The 26,598-nt window shown below is 43.6% G+C and overlaps 2 protein-coding genes across 6 annotated transcripts; both read right to left on the reverse strand.

Moving 5' to 3' along the window:
* Positions 1-2,309: 2,309 nt before the first annotated feature.
* cfap65 (cilia and flagella associated protein 65) lies at positions 2,310-15,531 on the reverse strand. Of its 5 annotated transcripts, none has more exons than XM_035535775.2 (34): positions 15,429-15,531; positions 14,863-14,930; positions 14,609-14,708; positions 13,857-14,032; positions 13,508-13,610; positions 13,198-13,364; positions 12,793-12,992; positions 12,512-12,636; positions 12,198-12,420; positions 11,747-12,015; positions 11,288-11,485; positions 10,772-11,143; positions 10,392-10,529; positions 9,949-10,188; positions 9,586-9,810; positions 9,310-9,456; positions 8,948-9,113; positions 8,641-8,769; positions 8,104-8,317; positions 7,831-7,959; positions 7,445-7,621; positions 7,289-7,355; positions 7,061-7,171; positions 6,557-6,748; positions 5,493-5,642; positions 5,124-5,267; positions 4,824-4,940; positions 4,576-4,713; positions 4,442-4,492; positions 4,067-4,266; positions 3,730-3,855; positions 3,340-3,627; positions 2,897-3,022; positions 2,322-2,672 (listed from the first exon to the last, which is right to left on the reverse strand). In XM_035535775.2, the coding sequence occupies exons 3-34, from the start codon at positions 14,681-14,683 to the stop codon at positions 2,525-2,527; spliced, it is 5,331 nt and encodes a 1,776-aa protein (XP_035391668.2). In that variant the 5' UTR covers positions 14,684-14,708; positions 14,863-14,930; positions 15,429-15,531; the 3' UTR covers positions 2,322-2,524. The 5 variants fall into 5 exon arrangements, with proteins under 5 accessions (XP_081569658.1, XP_035391668.2, XP_081569657.1 ...); XM_081713531.1 differs by having other exon boundaries at positions 15,402-15,514; XM_081713532.1 differs by lacking the exon at positions 3,730-3,855 and having other exon boundaries at positions 2,310-2,672.
* Positions 15,532-15,971: 440 nt separating this feature from the next.
* Positions 15,972-19,129, reverse strand: mnx2a (motor neuron and pancreas homeobox 2a). Its single transcript, XM_027021116.3, has 3 exons — positions 18,539-19,129; positions 17,436-17,596; positions 15,972-17,257 (listed from the first exon to the last, which is right to left on the reverse strand). Exons 1-3 carry the CDS (start codon positions 18,966-18,968, stop codon positions 16,925-16,927), a joined length of 924 nt encoding a protein of 307 aa, XP_026876917.1. The 5' UTR covers positions 18,969-19,129; the 3' UTR covers positions 15,972-16,924.
* Positions 19,130-26,598: the final 7,469 nt, after the last annotated feature.

The raw sequence follows: 26,598 nt of genomic DNA on the forward strand, positions 1-26,598 counted from the left end.
GAAGTTAATCACTGTGAAACATGGCTTACCATGAAGAGGTCTCTGTCATTGGGTTCCAGTCTGCAGGGAAAGAGGCCAGACTCCTACCCCACAGAGTGCAACAGCGCTCTGGCTCTCTCTAGATTCTCCCCATCACTCAGAACTCTGCTTATTTACAGCCAGCAATGAGTCCACCTCCTACTGGGAACCTGGGATAACATCAGCGCACTCATGAAAAACTGATTAAAAACAGTCAAACTTCATATATTTTGAGTGAATCACAAGGCATCCTTGATGTGTACCATATGGTCCCCATATTCACAAGTTTAAACTGCTGAGCACAAAGTGCAGGTAAAAAAAGTTTCTTAGATGAGATCTGAAAGGGGTGATACGTGCTAAGAATGCAGTTATGTGTGCACAGGGAGTAGAAGCAGACGAGATTGGGGGGGGCACTGATAGAAAGTACTGGAAAGAGCAGAGCAGAGTAAAGGCTCTCCAAAGAGTAGCAGGCTCTTCCTCCAGCATCAGCACACCTCTCTATGAGCACACGTCAATGAATGGGCACACACAAGTCTTTTCCCCCATTCACCCACCTGTAACATAAGTCTGACCCCAAGAAACATGGAAACAACGTCAAAGGTAGAGGAAGGAATGAGAAAGACAGAGAGAAATCTGCCCACTGTCATCCACACCTAACAGGCATGAATCTAATGTGTCTAATCAGTACCTCAAATGCTCCCGCACAAGTTAAAAAATGTACTTGACTTGTAATCGGAAGGTTGCCGGTTCAAGTCCCACCACTACCAAGTCACCACTGTTGGGCCCCTGAGCAAGACCCTTAACCCTCAGTTGCTCAAGTTGTACTCACTCATAATTGTAAGTTGCTTTGCATAAAAGTGTCAGCTAAATGTAAATAAATACCCACAATGGAACATTAATTCCACCTGGATGCTGCCATTCTAGATCACTAAGCGTGCCTTCATCAATAAGTCAAGATGAAGAATGATCGGAAGTTAAATACAGGGCACTTGCAAAATGTAAACTAGTTTCTGCCTTCAGCATTGCAATTGTACAGCTCCATATGTGTTAGAGCAAGTCCAATAATACTTGAGGAATAAATGAGCCCCTTGTCCAGGTCGATTTGCACTGATTCAGGACAGTAGTGCCGATTGAATGATTGTATTAAGGAGACTGGAATTGATTGGACGTTAGTGCTGTACGCAGTGTAGAGGCATGGTCAACCAGAGGTCTGCTCCATGCCTCACATTAGGTACAAATTCAACAAGTTCTGCTTTGGGTAGAAAGTGCCAGAAGATAGACACACACACACACACACACAGCTTGATCAGTTCTTGAACTGGACTGTCCATTAAAATGTGGGTGTGAGAGTGAGTCTTTATTCACCTGGTTTCTCTTCATAATGAATGCCTGCAGTCCCATGTCTGACTCAGTGAGAGAAGCAGACATGTAAAGGCACTGGATCCACAGGATCCACTGCTATTACTGGGAGACTAAGGACGGAGCCTTTCACAAACCCACTATCACTGTACCAAAGGCAGCCAGGCTGCTCATAGGAAAGTTACTTTCATTAACAGCACAGCAGCATTTTGTATATTAGTTGCACAAATAATGGTCTTGGAATAATTTAAATAATTGTCAAATGTCTTTTACTGAAAGTTTATTCAATGTTGTACAGTCACTTTCTGAACTTGAACTCTCCACTACATAATAAACTATAGTTTTTAAAAGCATCCGCTGTGGCATCAGTGCAATGCCATGACTCACCAGTAAAAGCCCGAAACCTCTGCTACTTACCATAATAAAGCTCTGTCCCCTTCATTTTCAGCAGTGTGACAGCACACAGTGTAATACGCACCCATTTGGCGTCCCTTTCCACAAGATTGAACTGTCTAACATTATGAATGCCTTCAACTTCTCAGAAATTTAGAGCTCCCAGTACTGGCCTAATTCTACAGCCCCCTAAACCATACCAGACCAGGAATTTGGCCAGTCTTCTTTCAGTGCAGTGTCACCCTCCTTAACTTGATAATGTGTCTCTTCCAGTGTGAACAGTTTAACAATTTACTACACTAAGCACAGATGCACAGGTTCTACCCCCGCCCCCAACACACAAAAAAAATATTCCATATCTTCAGTGTATCTCCTTATACCATCATTAAAATTATTTAGATGATGCAAGTTAAAAGCAGGAATGTAAGATGCACTGTACTGTACTTTGACAGTATCAGTCATATGTATGTACAGATCTATAAACTAACAATCAACCTACATATTTTAGCCTACTTTATGTAGATAATGACAAGTTCATTTTTGGCCACGTGTATCAAATACAGTACCAATTTATTCTGCCATAATTGCTATTTATTTCAGATAATATTTTATATATCGTTACTACAAATCTGTCATGAATTCAATCAGCAATATGTCAGTTTTAATTATTTAATAAAATAATTTATTAAGAATCTGATTCATTAAAAATATACTGATTTTAATTGTATTGTAAATGGTGACTGTGGGGAGCAGCTCAGTGCTGATGAGACTCGAGGTTTGAGAGCAGGGCTGAGATGGGCATGTAGGGGCCCTGGCTCGTCTCCAGGGGGCGCCATCCATCCCTGCCTTCCTCGGGTGCCACAAGGCCCCTGGACTGTGCTCTGGGGGCAAGGCTGTTTCTCCTGCATAGACACAGAGACAAATCTTTAAGTTCTAATGTAAACAGCTTCTAAAGCTCAAATGTTCCGATTTCTAAAACTGACCACACACAAAATAAAACTCAAGCCTAAGTGACCCTGTCACCTGGAATGCACAAACTATGGAATGTGCCCGGAACGTCACCCGGAATGTGCGAGTTGGCCAGGCAGTGAGAGTAAAGGAGTGTGTGAATGAGTGGGTGGGTGACCTGGGTGGGAGGGCAATGATGCGGGGCCGGGCCGTCAGAACCAGCTCCCCCAGAAAAGCCTCCATCATTAGATTCTGGAGCGTGTTGAGCAGGATTTCCTCCAGCAGGTCACCGAACTCTGGACTCCTGCAGTATTACAGTGTGAGAGTGTGAGAGAGTGTGTGAGAGAGAGAGATAGGGGACAGAGGTACAAGGTTCAAAGACAAGATCGTCTAAGATGACAAACTTCAAATATTTATCTAGCTTATGTAAAAATAAGTTTTTCTTTAGCTTCAACCTCCATGTTAACAAAATATAAATGTTGCCCTTGGCTTGCTCACTGGGGGCGTGGACTTGAACATTTGTAAAGCTGCTTTGTGACAAGTGCTATATAAATAAATTTAGCTTTTTTAACATTTTGATATCATAAATTTTGCTTATGATTCATTTTAAGCACACCTCACCTGTGGATGGATTCCTGCACCATGGTTCTGAGCTCTCGCTGCAGCTCCCGGTGGTTCTGTGTCCCCGACTCCAGCTCCACCGCGGTGCTGGCACTCTCTGTGTGACGTGGAGCTGGTGTGGGCTCTGAGGAGCAGGCCCCTTCTGCCATCCAGGGGCCGAGCGTAGCGGACGCGGACAGAGTGCGGGAGGGAGGCAGGGCAGGAGGGCGGAGCTGGGTGAAGTAGGGCACCCGCTCTGAACCTGCACTCCGCAGAGCCTGGTGGAACTCCCGGTCATCCAGAAGAGTCCTGGGAAAAACACAATCCTCTCTTCAGGCCTACTGTTCAGTATTTTCTTTGGACAAAAATGCCCAGGATGAAAAATAGCTAAATAAGTGTGCGTGTGTCTACCTGAGCAGAGATGTGAGTATGTATGTAAGGATGTCTCTCTCTGGGCCGGGGCTGAGCGGCGGCATATGTGTGAAGGAGAGCCTGTTCTCACCAGTTGCACACTGCGAAAGCTGTGGCTGTATAGACCTGCAGTGGCGTTCGGACATTTTGAACATGCATCACTGAACATGTGCGGTCTCAGCGGAGCCGAACAGGTCTAAAGCTCTCCAGCGACTATTCTCTGCGACTCTGCCACAGCTTCTAACATTTAAGATAGCCTTCAAGATCTTATAAAGTCCCATAAAGAAGAATATTCTGCTAACGTGTGCCACGGAAGAGAAAGACAGACTACACACACCTAGAGATGTGATATTTGTGGAAGTGCGAGGGGAAGTGGGCTTGGTACTCCAGCAGGGAGTGTGAGCGAGCCGTCACCCCCAGGTGGAGCAGGGCGGGGCGGGGAGGCCGGGGCTGGCTCCTCCTGTCCACCCGCCTGGCCGTCCCATTGGCCCCGCTGGCTACAATGCTGCTGCTTCTGCTGCGAATGGGCGGCGGCATCTATGACAGAGCCAGGCCATCGCGGGCTGGTAAACGTGGCTGTCCTGTACTGCACTCAGTTAACAACATCTACTGAAGAACCTTTTTTATATACGTATAAAATCGTTACACATACTTTTCTACTTTCTTTTCTACTTTTACGGTATTTTTTTAACGCAGCTTCGGTATGTTGTACCTTGTATTTTCGAGTTGCAGTGAAGGTTTTCCGTTTGCTTGCCATGCATGCCTGAGTGAAAAACAGGGCATTTTATTTTCCTGAAATAACTGAATGTATGTGATACTGCATGTGGGTGAGACAGAGAAAAAGACCTGTGTGCGTCTCTTCTGTGGGTTTGCCTGGGTCACATCCTTCTCAGTTATGGTAAATTCATGTTTTTCTCTTTCTCTTTCCAACTCCCACTGCTGTAGGTCCATATGATACTTAACTACAGCCTCCTCTGGAGTTACCTGGTAAACACATGAAAAAAAAATGTTTTATGAGCATAGTTCACTTTCATTAAAAGCCCTCTGTGTTTAGAGTGGGGTTTGACACACATTTACTTACTGAGGTTACTCACCTCACAGATGAGGTCTTGCTGGTAGAAGGCGGGGCTGCCTGAGGTAAGAATAGTGAGGATGCAGAGAACACTCTCTCCTGCAGCCAGAGATCCACTCACTGGCTGGATCTGCACCGCCTACACAGACCACACACACACACACACACACACACACACACACACACACACACACACACACACACACACACCCACACACACACATACACACACCAACACCCCTAAAGAACAACAGACACATACAGGTAACCTGTAAGGACACACGGGAATGAATGTCGCTTTGAAGCGTCACGTTTTGAAAACCTGTTTTTTTTCTTGCTCTTTCAGGTTCCATAAGTACTGGATGCTGTCAGTGTGGGAAATGTTGGTCAGAAACAGGATACGTGTGCTTCGAGAGCAGACCGGAATATCACCGAACGACACTGCCTCCTCTGACAGGAACACCACCTACAAACACACACACACACACACACACACACACACACACACACAGACAAAAGTGGGGGAAAACATATCTGCCTATATGCCTAATAAAGACCACAGAAAGTCAAAAAGCAATCATGCAAGTTGGTAATTCATAACCAGTACATGGTACATTAACGCGATGCCACGCTGCAATACTTGCAGGTTAAGATGAACGTTGCATTGGCTTTTCTTATGTTTCTCCTTCACCTGTCCAGGTGCGGGCACTTTCTGGGTGCAGGCCACACCAAGGTGTCCGCCGTGGAGTTGAAAGGGCACCGTGTCTCTCTGGTCAAAACCACTGCCCTCGAATGTCAGCAGCGTACAGTCACCTTGAAGCACGTAAACAGGGACGTCCACCTGGAAAAATGCCGGTCACTGAGCAGTGCCTTAATAAAATACTGGAGAATCTCCAAAGAACCTACAGTGATCATACAGGGTATTACATCTATGCTCTTAGACTGTTGGGTGGATTTAAGTACAGGTGGTATCACGACATCATGCGGGGCAGTTAACCTGCCATGAAGGGGGCCCTGTGTTATGTTCTCCAGGAGCTTCCCCGCTGTCTGTCTGGTTTGTTTTCCTCTCAGTCCCGCCACGTGTTTCCGTTCGTGTTAGAACTTTGTTCACACCCCACTCTTCACTGTCAGAGCAAACAAACCTGAGTTTGTTATTGTCTGCAGCTGTTTGGATGTAAAGTGTCTAACCTCAGTGTATTTATGCCCCTCAGTTGTGTGTCTTCCTGCAAAGTACTGTATTGTTGTGGCACACCACTAAGAGCCCTGTCTTCCCTGTCTGTCTTTTCCTGGTTACTGATCCATTGCGTTGTACAAGATGGGAGGAGGCTGGGCTAAGCTGACCTCAGGTCTGAGATAGGGGGAGCTATGGAAACTATCAAATAGCACACCTCTAACTTTGAACAGCCGCATATTTGTGTGATATAGGATTTGTGCAATTTAGTTGCTGTAATCCATCTTATGTTTTGTCATAGGCAGAGCCAACTGTGCAACTGGTATGATTGCTATGATTGCTACTGTTTATGTTAGCTATTCTGTCCCCAGCAGGGGAAGCCATGACATAATTTGCATGGCGATATGTGACCAGTGGTTTCTGATAATGGGAATATAATGTCTAAAATAACCCTTGAGCTCCACTGCAATTTATCCATTGAACATAAAAACATCTCTTATCAAACAAACATTCTCTTGTACAAATGGCCAAACCAGTGTGGATGAGGCGTTGCCTGTAGAGGAATGACTGGTAGAGGGACTAACGCTATAGGTTTTGGCCTCCAGGGGCGAGAAGAGCCACTCCAGTGTGGCCGAGCGGCCAGGCTGCACCTCTCCGTCTGGATTCAGACAATGCAAGACGGGGTGGCTGAAGTTCTCCTCCTGCAGCTGTTCCAGCGGGGAGGTGTCCACATGGTACCTCACTGGAAGAGCTCCACCATTGTACAGCTCATACACCTACACACACACACACACACACACACACACACACACACACACACACACACACACAGACACGCACACACATGCATGCACCCACGCAGACGCACACACACGCACAAATTACTAGCTGGCATTAACAATAAATAAAAACTCCCAAGAAAACTGCAGAGGTACGTGAATAACACTTCTATTTTTTCTGTGTTCCTCAGAAAGGTTAGGGGAACTTCAAGCCGAAGTGGAACCATTCTTTAAACGCCGTCCGCTGTGTACTAATGTGAACCAAGGTGTAGTGGTAGGAGGAGGAGACCACCTGGAGGAGACACAGACCTGTGTGGGGGGGTGGAATCCTCCAACGGCCACAGGAGCAAACATGTGCCGAGCGGAGGCGAAGTGCAGGTAGTGTCTATCTCTCTCCACCGTTACGCCCACAAAGTTTAGCTGGCGAGAAAAACCACGAGACTAAAACTTCCCAAGTTAGAGAGCAAGTAAACAGAAAAAGCACAAACAGCATGTGTGCTGCAAGTTAGATTCCATAGCAAGCAATTCTGCTCTTACCAATATCTCTCTGCCATGAGAGAGTTTCAGCAGCACAGGAAGCCGATATGTTCCGGTAAAGTAATGCCTGAGAAAGACGAACGCTTAGTCTCAGCATATTAGCAGTATTAGAGCAGTATTAGAAAAACATTAAGCTGTTCGGTGTTGCTGCTCGACCTGTATGTAAACCGCACTGCCCTCTGCTGGCCAGGGTTCAGTCTGCCAGAGCACGGGGTGATGGAGAACAGTCTGTTGTCCTGCACTTTCATCTGATGGAGCTCGGTGGAGGTGAACTCTCCGCTCTCAGCCCAGTACTCCAGCTCAATCTGCTGGTCCTCTGGGAACAGGAATGACCTGGCAGAGAAGGAGGCAGGGCGGAATTCGTTTGCTGGAACGTTTTCCCATACCTCCGCTGCTGCGCTACATTACTGTAGGTCTCCAAGAAGACTGAAGAATCCATTTCCGTTCCGTTGCAGGACATCCTGTGCTCCCAGATTTAGGGATGAATGAGGAAAGAAGCAGACAGGCATCGAGACAGGCAGACAGCGAGTGTTGTTACCCACCACTCCACCGGGATGTTCCCAGTGTTCTCAAACATGAGCAGGAAACTGGAAGGGTCTGCGCCCAGCGGAGCGGCACTGAAGTTAAAGTCCAGCACGACGGAGGTGAAGACGGGCGGGCAGCGGCGAAAACTGCAGGGGACACAGCACAAAAGTGCACGGCTCCGTACGTGTCTCCGTGGAACGAGCGGTGTGCGGGTATGAAGTCGGCATAGAATGAGAAGCTCCGCTGCTCCCTGGGGTCTGGTTTCAGGTAGCGGCTGGATAAGGGGTTACCTGTGCCTGGTGGGCACTCTGTAGGTGAGCTCGGCTGGGCTGGGGTCGCTACACAGGTAGGCGTTGAGCAGGTCAAGGGAGAAGAGCCCCCAGAGCTGCAGCTTGCTCAGACCCTCCACGCCTCCGCTGCTCCGGGCGTCCGTCACCTCCAGCGTGGGGTATACTGCCTCCGCCTGCACTTGGCACAGAGAACGGGGCTCTCCCACCACCGAGCCTGGGGGATAAGAGGGGGCCGCCGGTCGAGGGCGGTGGGACGGAGAGAGGAAACACTTAACACAGCCCTTTGACACCTATCAAAACCGGCTGCATGATCTGTAGGAAGTGAATTCAGACAGTAGGGTATCTGTGCGCTACCTAGTAGGTCCCGTCTTGGTAAACAAATCCCAAGCAGAAGGAGCGTATCTTAGCACAAGCTGATGAAGCAATACTGGCATTTTACGCAGGAGAAACTAACAGCGAAAGCAATTCCATGACGTAAAACATAATGAACGCCGTCCCAGATTGAGTTCTGAATGAGTTATTTGGCCTGTACAGTACCGGAGGCACTGAGGGTCCGGTAGCTGATGGTCCAGCAGTAGCGGGCCCTGCGAGTCGGCCTCACCGTGGACGAGATCGGCAGCCTGCAGCGAGATGGGATGGTGCCCTGCATGCTTTCCAGCTCCAGAACTGCAAAACAGAGAACACAGGCGCATGGACGGAGCCATAGTCAGTGTATCCATGACATCTGATCCTGTACACACACTACATATTGCAAAGTTCAGACCATAAACATTTGTAAGGCCATGCCCTCGAACTGACAGACTGAACATTTCTCCTTTGTCAGCACTTTTTAGCGCTCTCCTACCGACAGGGTCTTTGTGCGTGTCCTCACGGGAGCCTCGTACACTGACTGTCTGCAGGACACTCAAAGAGAAGCTGATGGCACAGGAGCTGCTGTTGAGCAGCCGAACCTCAAACAACTTACAGTCCCCAACCAGCACCTCACCCAGATCCAGGACGGACGGACTGGCCTTGAATCACAAGCACAAGATCACAAATAAGGACCACACGCACATGCCTCACATGCTGAACACATAGTACCTATGCAAAAATATGGGCCACACACAAAGGAACTGGTGGCAATTCCTTTAATAATTATATGACCTGTATTAAATAAACATAAATGTGAAAATGTTAGCATTAATATAATCCCTGCGTAATATGCACCTCTATGGAAGCTTTGGCCGCCGCACCCATCACTTCAAGGGAGAGACGGGACCTCTTGCAGTCTGGTGTCTGTGCAGGCCAGAAGGTTAAAGTGGCCTTCATAATGTACATCATCTCCTCTAGAGGAGTGAAGGACCACGTCTGGACCTGACCCGCAACAAAACCACTAATTAAACAGTATAATTAAACCGCTGATTAAACAGATCTGCTAATCAAAGAGTCTGAAGTGTCACACCATTACATGCGAAGCAGGCACACAGGAACACGCTCCCTCACCCGGGATTCATTTGGCTGCAGCAGGCTTGCGTCTGGCTGTACAGAGAGAACTTTGCGATCTGAGCCACACACTTTCCAGTGGAATTGTACTGGCACTCTGCTCAGGTTCCTGACCCTCAGAGTTCTGGTGGAGAGGGAGCCCACTGCTGTGGACGTGAAGAACAGGCGCCCACCGCCATCCAGAACCACACGTGGCTTCTCTGCCACACTTGCCACCCTCAGTGTCTAAACACAGAGGAAAGCTCAAGGAAACCAGGGCAAGCTGCAGAACCAAACACTGCAGTGCAGACTGTTACGACGGACTGTTAATACTCAGAAAGCCTATGTTCAATGCCAGCTCTTTTATAGATAGTCTGACTATACCTGCGTGTGTCTGGGGTTAGCATTAAAATGCAGCGTGAGTGGGAAACTGGGAGGGTGATCTTCAGAAGGAGTGGATCTAAGAGTGAGGATCTGATGGCTGCCAGGTGATACCAAGCCACTAGAGGGCTGCACACGCACAGCAGGACACTCCTCTGAGTCCAGTCTGAAAATGAGGGGAAGATCTCCTGTGTTCTGCAGGAGGACACTCCGATAGGAAACCTGACTTAAAGCCGGAAATGTCTGGAGAACAGACAAGAAGAAAAAAAAGTCTCATATCAGGCTGGGTCTGTGCGACTTTCAGGAAATTTTGAAAGCATTACATTAAACATGTAATTCCAAACATAATCTTTGTCATATTTAACATTGTTCAGACCTATATACTACATGTGTACTGAAAGTGCGGCTGTGATCTCTTAGAAAGAAACCATGTTCCCCTGACTCACCACATGAGGGCGCAGCAGAGAGAAGTGGGGGATGAAGTGCTCATTTCCAGGCTGGAAGGAGTGAGCGCTCACCCTGACTGTAAGGCACCAGGGTGGGCACAGAGTCTGCTCGTCCGTCTGCCGGTGGTCACAGAGGACCTGCCACCCACGGACAGTCCAAAATGATCTAAACATGTCTACTCACTCACTCACAATATAGGGACGTCATACAGAGACACGCATATGTAGCAAACCAGCATGCATGTTCTGATAACATACACAGGCGATAGCTAATCAAAACGCGAAACTGCACAGACATCCAAATGTCCGAGAGTTTACTACACACCGGCGGAGAAGTAAACCCAACCCAAGATGGTTCCACCGCTGTGTCAGAACTTTACCTTGTAGAGAGCAAAGCACTCGAGCTGTGCTGCGTGGAAGGTGTTGTGCTGCTTGGGCGCGTATGTAACTCGGAAAGCGGTGGACTTCAGTGGGCTCAGGTCGCAGTTGAGAGGAGTAACGGAGAATGGGGAGTCGGCCGAGGGGGTCCACAGCAGGCTGAGCTTGCCCTTGGTGCGGTTGGTGATGGAGACCGACTGCGACGCAAGGCCTGGGTCAAAGTGCAGCTCGGAGGGATGCACCGTGACGTGGGGCGTTGGGAAGCGCCGCGGCTCGCCGCCTTCATCGGGGCCCGTCTCCGCCTCGTCTACCCAGCCGGGGTGGAAATACTCCTCCATGGGGCTTCTGAGCGAAACAGCGGCCCTGGACGTCTCCTGGAGCAGCAGGTCACATTCCAAGCTGTTATATGGCTTTTGTTCCTGGTCTGTTATTACGGTAACATGATCATTTTTCTATTGGATGTTGTTTGAATGGTTTATGTGGTTGTTCTGTACAACGGCCCAAACGCCGGCACACACCTCGTTAAGCAGTAAGGACCCACTTTCGTCCAGCTGTAGCTTGTCTTCAGCGAGCATAGCACTGAGTATATCAGGAGGGTAGCAAGTGAGGCCACGGAGCAGATTCTGTCTGTACACACGAAGGTGTCTGGAGTGCAAAATGGTCGGCTTTAGTTCTTCTGAGTGACAGGTGCCAATCAAGTCCAAAAAAAGAGGATCCTTCAAAAAGCGAAACATACTGTCATTTATCAACACAGAAACGTAATGTAACTGTAAGACGTACATGCCATGATACATGATTGGGATTATGAGAGAACTGAAGACACTTCATGCCCATATGACAGATGACAAATTACATCTCAAAAGACTCCTTCCCATATGACTTGTATGGAAAATAGAATAATCAATAATTAAAAACAACACGTTAGTAGCAGCCATAAAGAAATAGGACATAAATTAAAAACCATGGCTCTGACATACCCTGTGTAGTATAAGGCAAGCTGATCTCTTGTGATAGGCAATTGGATAACGGGGGCGGAACGTCAGTCGCAAAGTGAGGCTACTATTGGCTGGCAAATTGCCACTCAGCTGGTCAACACTGAAGACACTATGGCTGCCAGGATCCATGTCAAACTGGTAATAGGCTAGTACTGTAGAGGAGTTTATGATGTGTATAATGGACACGGCCTCTCCTCCCTCTTCCACACAGCCAAAATCCACCAGAGAGGAACTCAAAGACACGTCCGGACCTGCAGGCATTACAAAAAAGATACTCATCTGCTCAAGTCAGCCGTTTTTCTGTAGCATTATTTATTCACTAGTGTTATGTCCTATGCTAACTGAACGGGATATACTATGGATAGAAGAGCTAGATATGTTGCGACAGTTTGTGATCTGAGTGTTTCCCTCGGGCTCCCCCCGTGTATGTCACCTATGCATGAGCCAGTGACTTTGAGCAGGCATCTGCTCACAGCCCCAAGACAGGTGAGGCTGAGGTAGTCCGCACTGGCGCTGTCTACGGCGAGCGGGGTGAAGCACACGGGCACCCTCAGTGCCGAGTGCGCTGCCACCTGCCCCTCCCACACGTCGCACTGAAACACGGACTCCACAAGGGCGGCCCTTCGCATCAGAGCTAGAGAGAAGCAGGCGCTCACCTGCCCGTGCGAAAAGACGCACAGTGTCAAACTGAACGGGTATTTACACAGATGTTCACGTAGACAGATGAGCCGCTTCAGGGTGACTCACTGAAGAGGGATTGCAGATCTCGAACTGCTTTTCCGAAGAGCTCCCAATTGCCACGCTGCCAAATTCAAGCAGCCCACAACCGTCCTCCTGGTCAGGGGAGATGATCTGCAGGTGAGGGTACTTGGCTAAAGATAACATAGAGGAAAAGTATTACAGAGTGCTGTCTCAGGTTCCTCTTAGAAATATGTACTCAGGCAACCATCTAATTACATTACAACCATCTAATTTAAATATGTATTCATTATACAGTAATGTAGGCTTGATAAGCTGACTAAACCCACACAGTCCGCGCAGATACATGGTGCATCTGCTCTCGCCATCCTCCCCGAATGTGCAGGAAGCCTCTGCCTGGTACACCAGCGCTTGGTCGGGTTTGAACGTAGCGGTCACCTTGCACTCGCCTCCGGGCTCCAGAATGCCACGGACAGGAGACAGCTCGAACGGAGGCTCCACAGCCCACTGGAAACCAGTCCGCAGCTTGCTATGGGGCAACAGCAGGGCCAGGTTCGTTCAACACGCAGAGAGACACACTGTCCAACGCACATTGACATGCGACGTGTTCAGACAGCCGTAAGACACCTCAGGGACACCGATGGTCTCTCGAACGTAATGCTGAATTAACGTGACACGCGAAGTGCTTTTGTGGGCTGCATTCACAGCAGAGTTCACAGCAGTGATCTCTGTACCTGACGTTGCGCAAGAGGAAGCCCGTGCCCGAGCTGTGGCGGACAGCGCAGGGAGGCAGCTGCACTGCGTCTGGCAGCTCCAGGGCGTGATGCGGCAACACCGCACGCAGCAACACCTGGAATGTGCCCTCTTTACACTGGAACTCTATACTGTCCACATACTCGCACTGTAAGGGAAGGGGGCACGGGAACAGTGATTACACTAATGGACACAAATGCAACATCACCGTGCGAATGGATAATAAGTCCAGGTGGCACAACAGTTATATTACAAAGGTAAAGCAAAAGGGATTCAGGATGGGTGAAGTACCTTTTGGAGGGGACGAAATGTAACTGGCAGGGAAAAAGACGTTCCAGTACTCAGAACGATGGTCTGAGGAAACAGTGTGGTGAAGAATTTTGATACAGGAGGTCTGAAAAAGAAGGAAGAAGTCTAAAGCATAGTCCTGTAGTGCAGCAAAGGAGCAAACCACGTAACGAAAGAGTTTATTACCCATGAGTCTAAGGTACTGGAGCTTACTTCAGTGCTGAAGTCAATATAAAGTGGTGATACAATCAAACATCTCCACACCAATGTGAGATCACTAGGAAAACACAATGACAGCCACAATATAGGACTGCTTGTACTGCCAGAATACATACTGACATTCTAGACTAACCTGAAACTCAATTTCTGAAGTTTTCCATGGATATTTTTAAGGGTTAGCAATTTGGAATATTCTGCTCCTAGCTGCCAGCCCTCCCAGACCAGCTCAGGCGAGGTCTCCACCCCCAAGAAGCAGCTCTGTTTGGAGGCTTTTTTCCGTGGCACCTCTGATCCATGCACACCAGGAACCTGCAAATCACAAAAACAACCTATAAGCAACCCTGGATTATTATTTTTTTTACTTTAAATGAATATTAATTATTAATTAATAATTGTCTATAGCCTTTTTAACCTTAACCCATAGGTGGTGCATAAGGAAAACTGAAAGCATTTAGTTATAGAACATTATGCCAGGTAATAAAGCAAATACTGAATCATGTTAGTCTGTTCTTGTGTTAACCTACAACTTCACACAACGCAGTTGAATGAATATACTATGAGTGAAAATTCAAAAAGTTGGAAGCTAAGTGTAAATTTCAATGCACAAGTGCAAATTTAAATAAAACTATTTTTTAAAAGTTCAAATAAACAAATCAACAGTGACCTTTATCACTAGAGGGCAGTATATCCCAAATACCCAAATAAAGTTTTGCAAGCAAATTGTTGAATGTATTGTATATAGTCACACATTTGATCAAAAGCAAAAGACTGTGACAACAGAAGCAGAAAGTAATATATATATAAAACCTTAATTTTTTTAATGTCAAATCTGGTGAGAACACTATCACTGTACAACAGCTTTTTTTTTTTTTTTTTTTTTTTTACCTTTCCACGGATTCCATTTTTGCTTTTCCATGGAATCCCATCATTTAGAGAGTTCCTTGGAACATCAGCCAACATTGCAACAAATTCTGAGGAACTTATCCTGATGGGCAAAACATTTAACACAGAGAGGCTTATTCCATTGCTTTCTTTCACAAATGTAACTAGTTTCTCTGACAAACTTAACTAACAAGTTTATCTAATTAATTTATTTATCTGGTTCCTTATACTTAATAACTTCATTTCTTTAAACCTACCACTTTTTGGATTCTCCGTTTCCCAAGGTGTTTAGTACATAATGAGGCCGTTTGTTTGGCTGCCAATGCTGAAATACACCAAACACAGATCATGATCTAGCCACTGTTTATGTCTGGTGGTGAACGAAATAAATCAGAACACAAAAGGTTAGGTTCACTGTAGTTGTATCCTAAAATATAATTAAAGTTTGATAAAGCAGGTAACGTTTTGCATTTGCAATGATTACTTTTAAAAGAACCAAGTTTTGTATGACATATGGACGCCTAAGTTTAAGCATTCTATAAAGGAGTTGCAAACGTTAAGTTAGTCTTTATTTTCTACTATTCCCAGTTAATGTTAGCGGGCTGGTTTAGTACACGCCTCTGCTCAGGTTTAGTGTTAGTTTTAGGTTAGATTTAGGTTAGTGTTAGGTTAGGTAACGCTAGGTAGAGCTATCAGGTAGATAGTGCAGCTCGTTAGCTAGTTATCTACCTAGCGACACTTAACGCAAAACCTTTTCTCAAGTTCAAGATAGCTAAAGGCGTGTTACAATGCTTACCTTGTTGTTGTATTTATTTAGCCTTACCTTGTTGATCGATTTACACCCAACATGGAAATGATGCTGTTATGCTTTAGCTACCTTTTGCTAGTTTGTCTGATAAGAGTGGTGACTGATCTCCATGGAAACGACGGAAGCAGGCGAAGGACATTTACAAACACACAGCCGTTGGTGCGCGAGGGCCGGCGTGTCCTTGAGAAATGTTATTTTCTAATTCAATTTGCTTGATTGTTTTGTCTTGGCAAGACAGAGTAGCTTAATGCTTGCACCAGTAAAACGCATCTAATCCTTACCGCTAGCAAACATAAAGGATTCAATTTGTTGCATCTCCTCGTCTCGCAGTTACACAAACATCCAAACTCTATCCAAGAACCAATAAAGTCCCTTTCGACCCAGAAGTATTTTTCCACAAATTAAATGGGCTTGTGACATTAGCATAAGGAACTGATTATTTCACTTTCTCTTCATTAACTTAATTATTTGTCTATCAGTAAACCTGCCTGAGTAATTCAGATTTGAGAGCCATGGCAATAAATAACAGGCGGATTGCTCATAATAATGCATTGCAGGTTGCTCAGTGTTTTAATCACTATCGTTGTCAGCTGGAGGTTAAACAGGAGAAAAGGAATTTACAACCCTGAAACCGCATGACACTGGTTTCTAGGCAAAACACATTCATAATGCAATGCAAAGTGTACAAGTATAAAGGAGACAATAGCTCATCTTAAAAAAGAAATAACATTAGCAGCATAAATGGAGTCTAATTTTGTGTTTCTTCTGTTTATTTTGCTTTTAATTTAACAGACATTTGTCAGTTACAGAATAATTACTGCTTTGTTTTACCATGAATAAATTAGATATAATCTATAATACATAAATATCATAAAGGACAACACCAATAACAAACATGACAGACTACTGACTAAATAACACATTGCTCAACTTTTTCTGTAACTTTTTTTTTTTTCATTTTGCTGTTGTTGAGGATTTACCAGTTCTGCTGTGTTATTCAGTCAATGCATGGGTTCAGTGAGAAAAAGGCTGAGTAACAAAAGCTTAGCATTACACCGTAATCCTCGCATGAATACAGTGTAGTTATACACATGCTGTTTTGTTCACTTTTCAGTACAGATCAGAGTCTATGCAATACAAAAGTAAGCATTTGGCATTCAGTAGAAATTTAGTCCTACTTCTCACACAGTTTTCCTATTCCAAAATGCTTGCCTGAGAACATAGACTTTTTTTTACAGCACGAAATATTGCTATTTGGGACAAACTAGCATTTTATAAGCTGGCTTCCAGGGAATTAAGTGCACACTAAGTGGAGAATCAATACTTACAGTATGCCATCATTGGCCTTATGACAGCCTGCAAAGGCTGTCACGTGGACTGTATAAGTGATTTTGATGAATGACATCAGCCACTGCAAGAATGGCATCTCTGATAAAGGCTACTGATGCATCAAGCTATTACACTATACAGGATATTCAGGACTGTGATCTGCAGTAGCCGCCGTCATTTCTTCATAGCCCAACTCCAAGTTTCCTGTCCACGCCAATCTCCTCCAGGTCGTCGTCTGAATAAGACCCATGAGAGCTGTAACTTAGTTCAGAACTGTGTTGGAGAAAGTCTGCGGCATGCGAGAGACCCACTGCAGTACTTAGGGGCCCTCCAAACCCTTCGTCCTCTTCCTCTTCCTCTTCCAGCTCCTCGTCATCGTCGTGGGCGCTGCAGCGGCGGCCGTCTCCGGCTTTGCCGGCTCGCTTGCCGCTGTCGGCCTCCAGCTGCGGCGCCTGCTCTTTGGCTTTGCGGCTGCGTTTCCACTTCATGCGCCGGTTCTGGAACCAGATCTTAACCTGCACACAATTTCATGCAACAGCCTCCAATCATGAAGTGTCATCGGTTCCTATCTGAGGCACGGTCTAGTCAAAGACAAAGTCCCAACATCGCATGGGGTGTTTAATAGGTAAGGAAAGCATTGCTGGCAGAGATGATGGATCGGGTGTGGCGGTGTGTGGTTAGCCACATGCTCACCTGTGTTTCAGTCAGCATTAGTGAGGTGGCCACTTCAAAGCGCTTGGGTCGGGACAGGTACTTGTTCACTTTGAACTGGTTTTCCAGCTCCAGAAGCTGCTGGCTGGTGAAGGCAGTGCGAGGTCTTCGGCACTTGCCCATGACTCCTGACTGGGGTGACCCTATGAAGACAACAGGCAGAGAGGGGAGAGAGAGAGAAAAAAAAACAACATTTTAAAAAATCTACACTACAAAAAAGGAAAACATACTAACTGCCACCTTCATCCTGTTATCATAAGGAAAGGAACCAAAGATAGGCCCACTACTTTAGTACTACAGTAAAGCAACAGAAAGAACCATTCACTCAATATAAAAATCAATAAATACTTCCAAGAAAAACCACCTATACTTCTGCCGGTAAAGTTAGTGTTTCTTTATAGTATTCTGTCAGAGGGGTCATTTTAATGTTGCTATCATTCATGACAAAAGTAAAGGACTAAAAGTAAAAAGCTTACATTTAAATTCCATTAGTGGTAAACACTGATTCAGTTATGGTAGATAATACAGGTGGCCCCTACAGGAGGTCAGCAAGTCAGTGTGAGGGAGAGAATACATTTTTCTATTCCCTGTATGGTTATTTGTTACTACTTTCTTGATACAAACAAAACTGGAAACAGATGAAGGTCTCTGAAGAAATGAAGGACGGCTCACAGTGGCCCAAGGGAAAGAACAACCAAGTCATCTGTAAATGACTAATTACTATTCAGCTGAGATTGTGCTTAGAGTTTACAAAATATCCTGTTTTGCTTAATTTAGATTTATCACTTTGGCTTTTTTATCTTGTGATACGTTTAACTGTGAAAAGCTAATAATCGTTTTAAAAATATTTTTTCTTTACCAAATTCCTATTATAGCTCCAAAAAAAAGTCCACACGTTGGGAAAAAATAATCAAGCAGAAATACCTCTTGCAAATCAATATTTATTGAGTTCCACCAAAATATCGTAACAAAAACAACAACAACAACAACAACAACAATAATAATAAATAATAATTATTATTTAAAAGAAGAAAAAAAACACACTATGAACACGGTGTTTCTTCAGGAACATTATGTGCACTTACCATTAAAATCTGCAAGTCGAGGCATCATTATTCCGGCCCGTAACCAGTGCTCTAAGGGGAACTGTCCCGCGATGGCCGCTGCTTTCAGGTGCTCCGGATAGGGCTGCGTAAATCCGGAGTACGTGAAAGCGGGATGCTGCGCTCCTAGAGCCGTAATAGAGTACATAGGCGCGGGATACATTCCTGGCATCGTTCCTTGGGATAAAGAAGTTAGTCCCGGATGGGAGATGTTCAGCAAGCCGGGTTTGGGTACGATTCCTGTTTGCTGCTGGACTGCACCCGAACTACCTCGAAGAGGAGAATTTTCTGGCCGTTTGCATATCAAGGGCTTGGTTTCGTCTGGATCACTGCGCGGAGAACCGTCCCGAATTATCCGTTGCGATTCCTCCGCCAGTAAAGCATCGATTCGAAAGTTCTTAGACTTATCCATGGGCTCAAATTTCTATCAGTCAAATGTTTTGTAATTCTGCAGGTTATTTGTTTTAAACCGCAGGCTACGTTTGTTAATTTTTAGACTGGACGTATATAAATAAATAGAAATGCTCATCTAATCATCGCTACTTATAAATAAACATAAGGCTAGAGGTTAGCTGACCATAAATGCGATTCAGTAAAATATATATATATATATATATATATATATACTAAGTTCTGTCTTATGAGTCCATCATAACTTCTCCTTATGTGACCGCTCACTAGGGCACAGCGACGCGTAAATGCCAAACGTCGGTATAGTCTTCGACTTTTGGACCCCCTCGCGTTCCCGGCAAGGTGCTCCGAACAGGCTCTGATTGGCTGATCGCGCTGACCCGAGAGTGCCGACCCCACCAGCGTTTTCTAATTAACTAATTACCCGCACATTTACTGCTCTGGAGTCCCTCACACCATTTAAGATGAGTCTCAGTTAGTATCTGCTTATGACAATGTAGTCGAACCCTTGTCTAATCCAAAAGATACCGACTTCTGCCATTCAGCAATACGAAAGATATTGTGGAATTAAATGGATTTTTCGCACACGTATTTTGTAATCTACAAAATAATAACCAATTTAAAGTACTTGGAATTAAAAAAAAAAAAAGATTAGAAGGAAACAATTATTATTATATATATATTTTTACAAATAATAAAAGGTATGAATAAAAAGCAAGCCAATGACTAAAAGCCAAAAATAGCCAAATGTAATAAGCCAAGAAAATGTAAAAATAATCGAATATATTTTTATTTGATAAAGTCACTAGAGGCCTAATCAGCCTTACGTAGTCCGTAATGTTGTTTAGCCTATTTAATTATCTCTCGATAAATGCTATTGAATTACTGTTAGGCTACAGATAACTTTCACTTTAACGCAGATATTTGACATAATACAATCCTTATTTAATAGTATTAATCTAAATAGCAGCTCTTTTTGTTTTCTAAGAAGCACATCGGAAAATGACATTACAGTGTCGGTCGACTTAATTGGCAGTAGAACGTAGGCTAAATGCATTTTAAACTCACAAAATTGCGCTCTTGAAGATTTCATTGCTGTCCAAAGCGGAAATACGATTTGGGCAGCACCGCTCTCAATGACCTTGATGAAGTGGAATGATTAACAGCTCGACCTTTTCCTCTCCGCGGTCGCCCAGGTGCGATGAGGTCGGAGATTTCTCACAGAAAGTAACCGAACTCAACACGGTATCTACACGTCAATTCACGTGTTACACCAATTAAGACACATTAAGTTAAACTTCCCATCGCACATGTAGTTTAGCTTATCATGATTATAAAACGCAAACAGAATAAACGTTTCCACAACTGTCCCGTACTGTAAACTCTAATGTATTTGAAATGTACTCTTATTTGGATTGCCATATCGTAAGGCTAATTTTCCTTTATTATGAGTGCAATGTCATAAGCACGGGAAATTTGATGGGTTGTTTTTCCACTAATCACTGTTAAGTGTAACAATGAAAGTGAAAACAATCTATCAATCTGTCCAAACAATTGCAATGGATATATCAAACATCAAGTGCAATTAATATCTCTTACATATGAGCGTTTATTAATGATTACATTCTGAGCTATTATTGTTATAATTGTTAATTATTATAATTGTTTTGTTACCAAGAGTTCATGGGAATTCGGTTATTCCAGGAGCATGACGATTTTACCAAGAAGTAGCATAAAGGACAATAAAAAACAACAAATGCTAATTAAATAATCTGTGTTTTGGACAGCAATGTACACAATTCACTGCAGATTGTGTTAATGAGAATTTAGCAAATATAGCATACCGAAATACACAGATACCATTTCCCTTTTCATTAAGATCAGTGTCAAAACCATCTAATAAAATCACTTGTTAATTATTCATTCCCATAGTGTTAGCTAAAAGAGACTGCTCCATTCCCAGGCCAGACCTTGGGACCATAATTAATCTCAGTTCATTAAAAAGATAAAGGTAATTTATTAGACCTATTTCTGTCAGTGATTAACCAATGCTCCGTGTGCACACAAAATAAGATCCGCTAAATTAAACAGATGTGTTGTACATTGTACAAGGATAAAGGATGCATCTGAAGTTGAAATAAAATTCAAATTAAAACACTGATGAAATGATTGTTTAGAATTTCTTAACTGTCAAGTTAATAACATATGCTACCTTTTTATTATGGCATTAATGTTACCCAGTGTTACCTTATATTGAGATAAATTACATACAAGGAATTTATCAAATGTTTTAACCCTAAAGACACAGTTTAAATCCATGTTTTGCAGTGTTTTGCCGAATTAATCTAGTTTCTAAAAATCCCATTTTAAAATTACAGAACAGCTACAACCTTTAAAATTAATTTCTAAAAATCACATCTGGATTGAAGTAGAGAATGACTACAGTATTTTCAATGAGAAAATAATGACAGCTTGACCTACAGTAATTACCAGCAGTGATCTCATGTCTTTTAACGCCTTTTGTTCCTAAACCAATATTCATCTTTTTATTTCATTATAACGTTGACAAAAGCACCTGAATTACAGAGTGCTTTATGGCAGTCAAATGATCGTTTACAGCTAACGGCTCGACGTCAGGCGTTGAAAACAAAGGAGCAATTGTATGCACCTGCACTGATAGCAGATGCAATAAACAGGTTATCTCACATTTAAAGGTACATAATTACTTTCACAGACTCATCTCATCGGCTATTCTTCTTATGTACACAAATTCAGAATCTCACCAAGAGCAAGCTTTGCATGTCCCCCTTTTGGTATATAAATCAATTTAAACGATTTTCTAATGTAAGCAAATTGTTAACAGTCCACTCCTATCATTTTCCTGAGACCTAAAATTAGGCTCTGTAGTCCTTGAGTAGAAGAGAATGCATTTATGTTAACAAAAAGAAAACCTAGTGCTTGCTAAGGGACTGAAAAGTGTTTACTTAAAAAAGTACACACATTCTGCTTCCCAAGTGATTGTCAAGCGGGGAAAGATAGCATTTGGACTGAAGACACTCTAGAAGAGGCATTCAGTGGCTCACCATTCATACACAAATGCAGCCGAGTGTCACAGGCTACCCCCTCCGTGACTGTCTGACCCCTGCATGTCACAGGATGAACTAGGTCATACCGCCAATCCCTCTACTCCTGCTGAGCACCAGAGTGGAACTTCTCCGATCATCTCACCGAGTCTCAGAGCACCACCCTTCATTCCACTTGCTGGCTGCTGCATCATGCTTTGTTGTTGGAAACAGGAATTAACTGCCCCAATGCGCCATGCTATGTTCACCTTCAATAGATGGCTTATATCTCTGTCTGATATTCATTCCTGACTTGTCTGCCCTATCGTCAAATTTTGTGTCCTTGTGACTGACCAGGGGAAATGAAAACTTCCCCTGAAACCAGGGTGGGGCGGTGCAGGTTAGCGAGTTCAGCTCTTCCCTCAATGGCTTGATTAACGATAGCCACCGTGCAGAGACGGCAAGACAATGGTGGAGGCTAGAGGGGTGTGGGACTGGACAATTACCAGCAAATCCTCCCGTCGCAGAGTTAAAGTCGAGCCGAAAGTTGAACAGGCGCACGTGCACATGCCGCCCAGAGAGCAGGCTTGGAGTGGATAATTAGGCTGTCATGAGCATCTGTTGCGCAGCGAGAATTCATGGCAGGTTCAGACACCCGTGCGGCAGAACCCATCGAGGGAGGAGCATCGTGGGTGGTATGGCTGCCTCATAGCAACACATATGCAGATGGACAGATGCTGAATTTCAGTAATGAATAATAAAAAGATTTTCCATGGGAAAAATATAAGCAACAGGCTTTTTTTTTTTTTTTTAGCAAAGCAAAAAAGGCTAAAAATAAATGGCATAGCATAATATACCATTAGTAACATTATACTAGTAGTACAGTATAGTATAAGATTCTTCCATTTGCAGTTTTATTCTTGTGTTATGCTTTGTGTGTACTTATGAATGTCATTCAGTGTGTCTGAAACGAAGGCAACTTGCTATAGTACCACCAGATATTTATTTGCAGGTGCTGAATTTCATTGGCAGAGCAGAGATCGGTTGGCAGACACAATAAAGAGGTGTGAATAAAGGTCATGGGTTCTATGTAACTGTGTGTATGTATTGAGGAGCAGGCGATAGGACATGATTGCACAAGATTACTGCTCCAACATATAACTGGGTGTGCTTATTTATGTGAGAAACACCACAGACAGCTCACGCATTCTTCCATGTTTTATATTTGTATGGATCCGTGTGTCCCTGTGTGTCAGAGAGACAGAAAGAGATAGACAGTGCATGAGCGAGTGAGTGAGCGAGAACATTAAATATGACAGTTCAATTAGCCATGCTTGTTCTAGCCATGGCACCTGCTCTTGCTCAGTGATGAGCTGCCCCACCCACCGACAGAGTTTGTGGTTTTTAATCAGGAGTGTCTCCCTGACAGCTGAAATGAGATGAATAAACAGTAGTAATTCATCACAACAATTTTAGTCGACTACAGCGCACGCATCCGCCTGTGCTGACTGGGGAAAACAGTGCTTAAACACAGGACAAAACAATGAAGAAAGAATTGCAAGTTGTATTATTTTGCATTATATAAAGGGAAGGTTTAAATAGATACACAAAGATCACATCCATTTTACCATGTACTTATGCACCCTACATATATTTACAGATTATAATCAAGAGCAGTTTGAAACAAATGCAATTTGCATGTACCATATATCTTTAGCTGTTCTGATTATGTGTTTGCTTTTACCCCATAAAAATGCCATCCATAAATTTCAGCATCTGCATCAGGAATTCATTAACATATTTAGCACCCTAATGTTATGCACTTTTAAGAATCTGTGCTTGTCTGGCCTAAAGTTGTCGTTAAAAATGCAATATTTGCTTTGCAGATCCCTGGCAATTTTCGAAGTGCCTCTCAGTCTAAATGGTGCTGTCAGGTATATTTAAATGATCTGGCCAGCAGTGATCTATGGTTCTGAAGTCAAGGGCGAGGGGAGAATAAAGGTCTCTGAGCCAAGACACCTCACAGTCATCCAAAAGCAAATCTCCACTGGCTAATTTATAATGTTATCCGCGGCAGTGACCTTACATTTCTCAAAGTCAAAGAACCGATGTGGCCTGTGCGCGTTCCGCCCTGCTGTATGCATTTTAAAAGTGCCCTGTGCAGAAAACAACAACAACAACAACAACAACAACAACAACAAAAATCCAGTTCGAGCAAACCCAAAATGGGATTCTGAAGTCTATATGTCCATGCAACATACCGGAAACAATAAAGCTTTGTATTCATATTCTACACATTATTTGCGCTCGTACGAGAGCTGTGTGAGGTGGCGGCCTGCCACCTTCTAAAGCAGAATCTTATTTAACAAATGGACAGGTTGGGCCAAGACAAGGCGAACCGGTGCCGAGTTATCGGAGGAATTAATGAGTTAATGACTCGTTCTGTCACGCAGTTCTGCCAACCTGGAAGGGAAGCTGTCCGTGGCTAATTCATTTCATTCGCTGATTATAACCACCCTCTCCCATCCACGCTCCCTGTTCACCCCCGATTACTGTCTCACCTCCACCTATCGTCTCTGCCACGCCGCAATGGCCTTAGGGCGCAGCAACGCAGACTGAATGCTGCATTAAGGAAATAAATAGTTCCATTAAGCGCACTGGGACCAGGCGCGTCGTGTTAGTAATGGAGAAGGTCTCTACTTTGATTAAGACACATGATTTATTGAGAAAAGCACATAGCTGACTCGCATTCAGCAGTTCAACATGGGAAGGTCAATGCAATCCCTGTTCCTCAAACACAAACGATCAGCTAGTGGGTAGACAGAGATGAAAAGCAGCACTACCCATATGAATGTGGGATACAGTCACTCATTTATTAACCCCCATCCTGCCTGGATCAAAATGTCTAATGTCACTTTATTTATTGATTTATTTATTTTACCAGAAATGAAATAATATTATGTACAAGCATGAAACTACAATTGTTTATCTCATTTTCTGCAATGAAAATGAAAAATAAAATTCACATTTAGTGCATATGTTATCCCCACCCATCAAAAAGCCCCAAGATAGCCTCTTGTATTTATATTTCAGTCCTTTTGTCTCAGGAACTAGATATCAAATGTGCAGTGCAATCCATTGCTGCTGCCTTGTCTTAAATGAAACAAAGTGGCTTTAATCTTTGGGACATTGCTTACATCTCTCATTTGCACTCACACCTGTGCACAGACCTATGCACATTATTATGAATAATTACATAATTATGTTATATAATTTATCTAAATGTTATATTAATAATTACTATCTTTATTTATATAGGACTTTTTAGTTTATGTATTTTTATAGAAGGAGTCAGATGAGATGAATGAGATGAAGATATATTATCTATTTTGAAACAATATGTTGTTTTGCTATAAAATCTATATAAATGGCCAGAGTAATTTATTAGTAGGTCATCTATTGTTAATTGGTGAACAAAACAGGAAGGTTAAAAAGAACATTGATAAGCTTCTGTTTTAATCTACAACAAAATATTTGTTTTAATTAATGTGCACATAGTTAATATATAGAAAATTATTTGTATCCTGTTTGGCAAGGAAGCGGCAATGCTCATGACTTTTACAGGATCAGCAATAACAAACAAGTTGCAGCCCCTTAAACAAATGTGGCCTGCAATTTCCTTTCAAGTTGCGTTAACAGATGTCACTTGGTCGCTTACTTGTGAATAGGGCTTTGGGTCAATCAGGCAGATAAGCGGTTACTGTTTGGACATCTTTCAATTATCTCTTGGCTGACTGACCTGGAGAAGACACAGAGGAGGAGGAACTGAGGCGTGGAGAGGGAGAATACAAGCACCAGCCGTGAGCCAAAAGGCTGCTATTAGTGGGAAAAAAAAGCCATTTGTTAGACTGCTTAACCTCCGAATGCTTTAAATCTGGACTGAAATCCAGGCGGCCAGTGTAATTAAATCTCAGCAGCCAGAGATCTCTGCAGTCAGGCTAATTAAAACCCTGGGCTGACATGAGGCAGCACATCTGCTGGCTTCTTGACCAAACATGGAGATGAGTACTGATGGGCAGTCCAGTTCAGTACACGTCCCTCTGACCACAGCTCTATGTCGTGGTAGATGGTGTGTTTGCATTTTACATTCAGATTAAATAACCTGGTTGAAAATGTAAAAAAATAAATAAATCAAAACGTTGATTCACTATAGTTAGACATCAGAGTAAGAGAAATGAATGCAAATCGCTAATTTGTTACATGCATACACTCTATGAACATCGTTTTTTGTTTTTTTTGTTTTTTTAAACAGGGATTAATTGATTATTTAATCAAGCCTGCCCTGCAAATTTACTTTAACTAAGATCTACTGTGAATGATTTTCGTAAATAATATTGCTGAAATATTTCCATTGAAAGGAAATATTATATGCAATACATATTCATGTGTAAATGTCCTTAACAATGTTTGCCAGTGGTGCAGTGCCATAATATGTCTTGTGTTCACATTGAAGTGTTTCTTTAGTTCAACAGTTTAGGATCAAGGATTGAACTGTTGTCATTAATTCTA

Source organism: Electrophorus electricus, chromosome 4 (genome assembly GCF_041902795.1).
Source record: "Electrophorus electricus isolate QZ-2024a chromosome 4, ASM4190279v1, whole genome shotgun sequence".
NCBI lineage: Eukaryota > Metazoa > Chordata > Actinopteri > Gymnotiformes > Gymnotidae > Electrophorus > Electrophorus electricus.

What these genes read in the sequence shown, in the direction of transcription:
- cfap65 (XM_035535775.2), bottom strand. Translation starts at nt 14,683, where the DNA reads ATGTTGGCTGATGTTCCAAGGAACTCTCTAAATGATGGGATTCCATGG. An exon ending in AGTGCTTTGCTCTCTACAAG is followed by an intron (nt 10,530 to 10,771) that starts GTAAAGTTCTGA and finishes CGTGGGTGGCAG; the next exon opens with GTCCTCTGTGACCACCGGCA. An exon ending in AGAGTGCCCACCAGGCACAG is followed by an intron (nt 7,960 to 8,103) that starts GTAACCCCTTAT and finishes TGTCCCCTGCAG; the next exon opens with TTTTCGCCGCTGCCCGCCCG.
- mnx2a (XM_027021116.3), bottom strand. Translation starts at nt 18,968, where the DNA reads ATGGATAAGTCTAAGAACTTTCGAATCGATGCTTTACTGGCGGAGGAA. An exon ending in TCGACTTGCAGATTTTAATG is followed by an intron (nt 17,597 to 18,538) that starts GTAAGTGCACAT and finishes TTGTCTTCATAG; the next exon opens with GGTCACCCCAGTCAGGAGTC. An exon ending in TAATGCTGACTGAAACACAG is followed by an intron (nt 17,258 to 17,435) that starts GTGAGCATGTGG and finishes AATTGTGTGCAG; the next exon opens with GTTAAGATCTGGTTCCAGAA.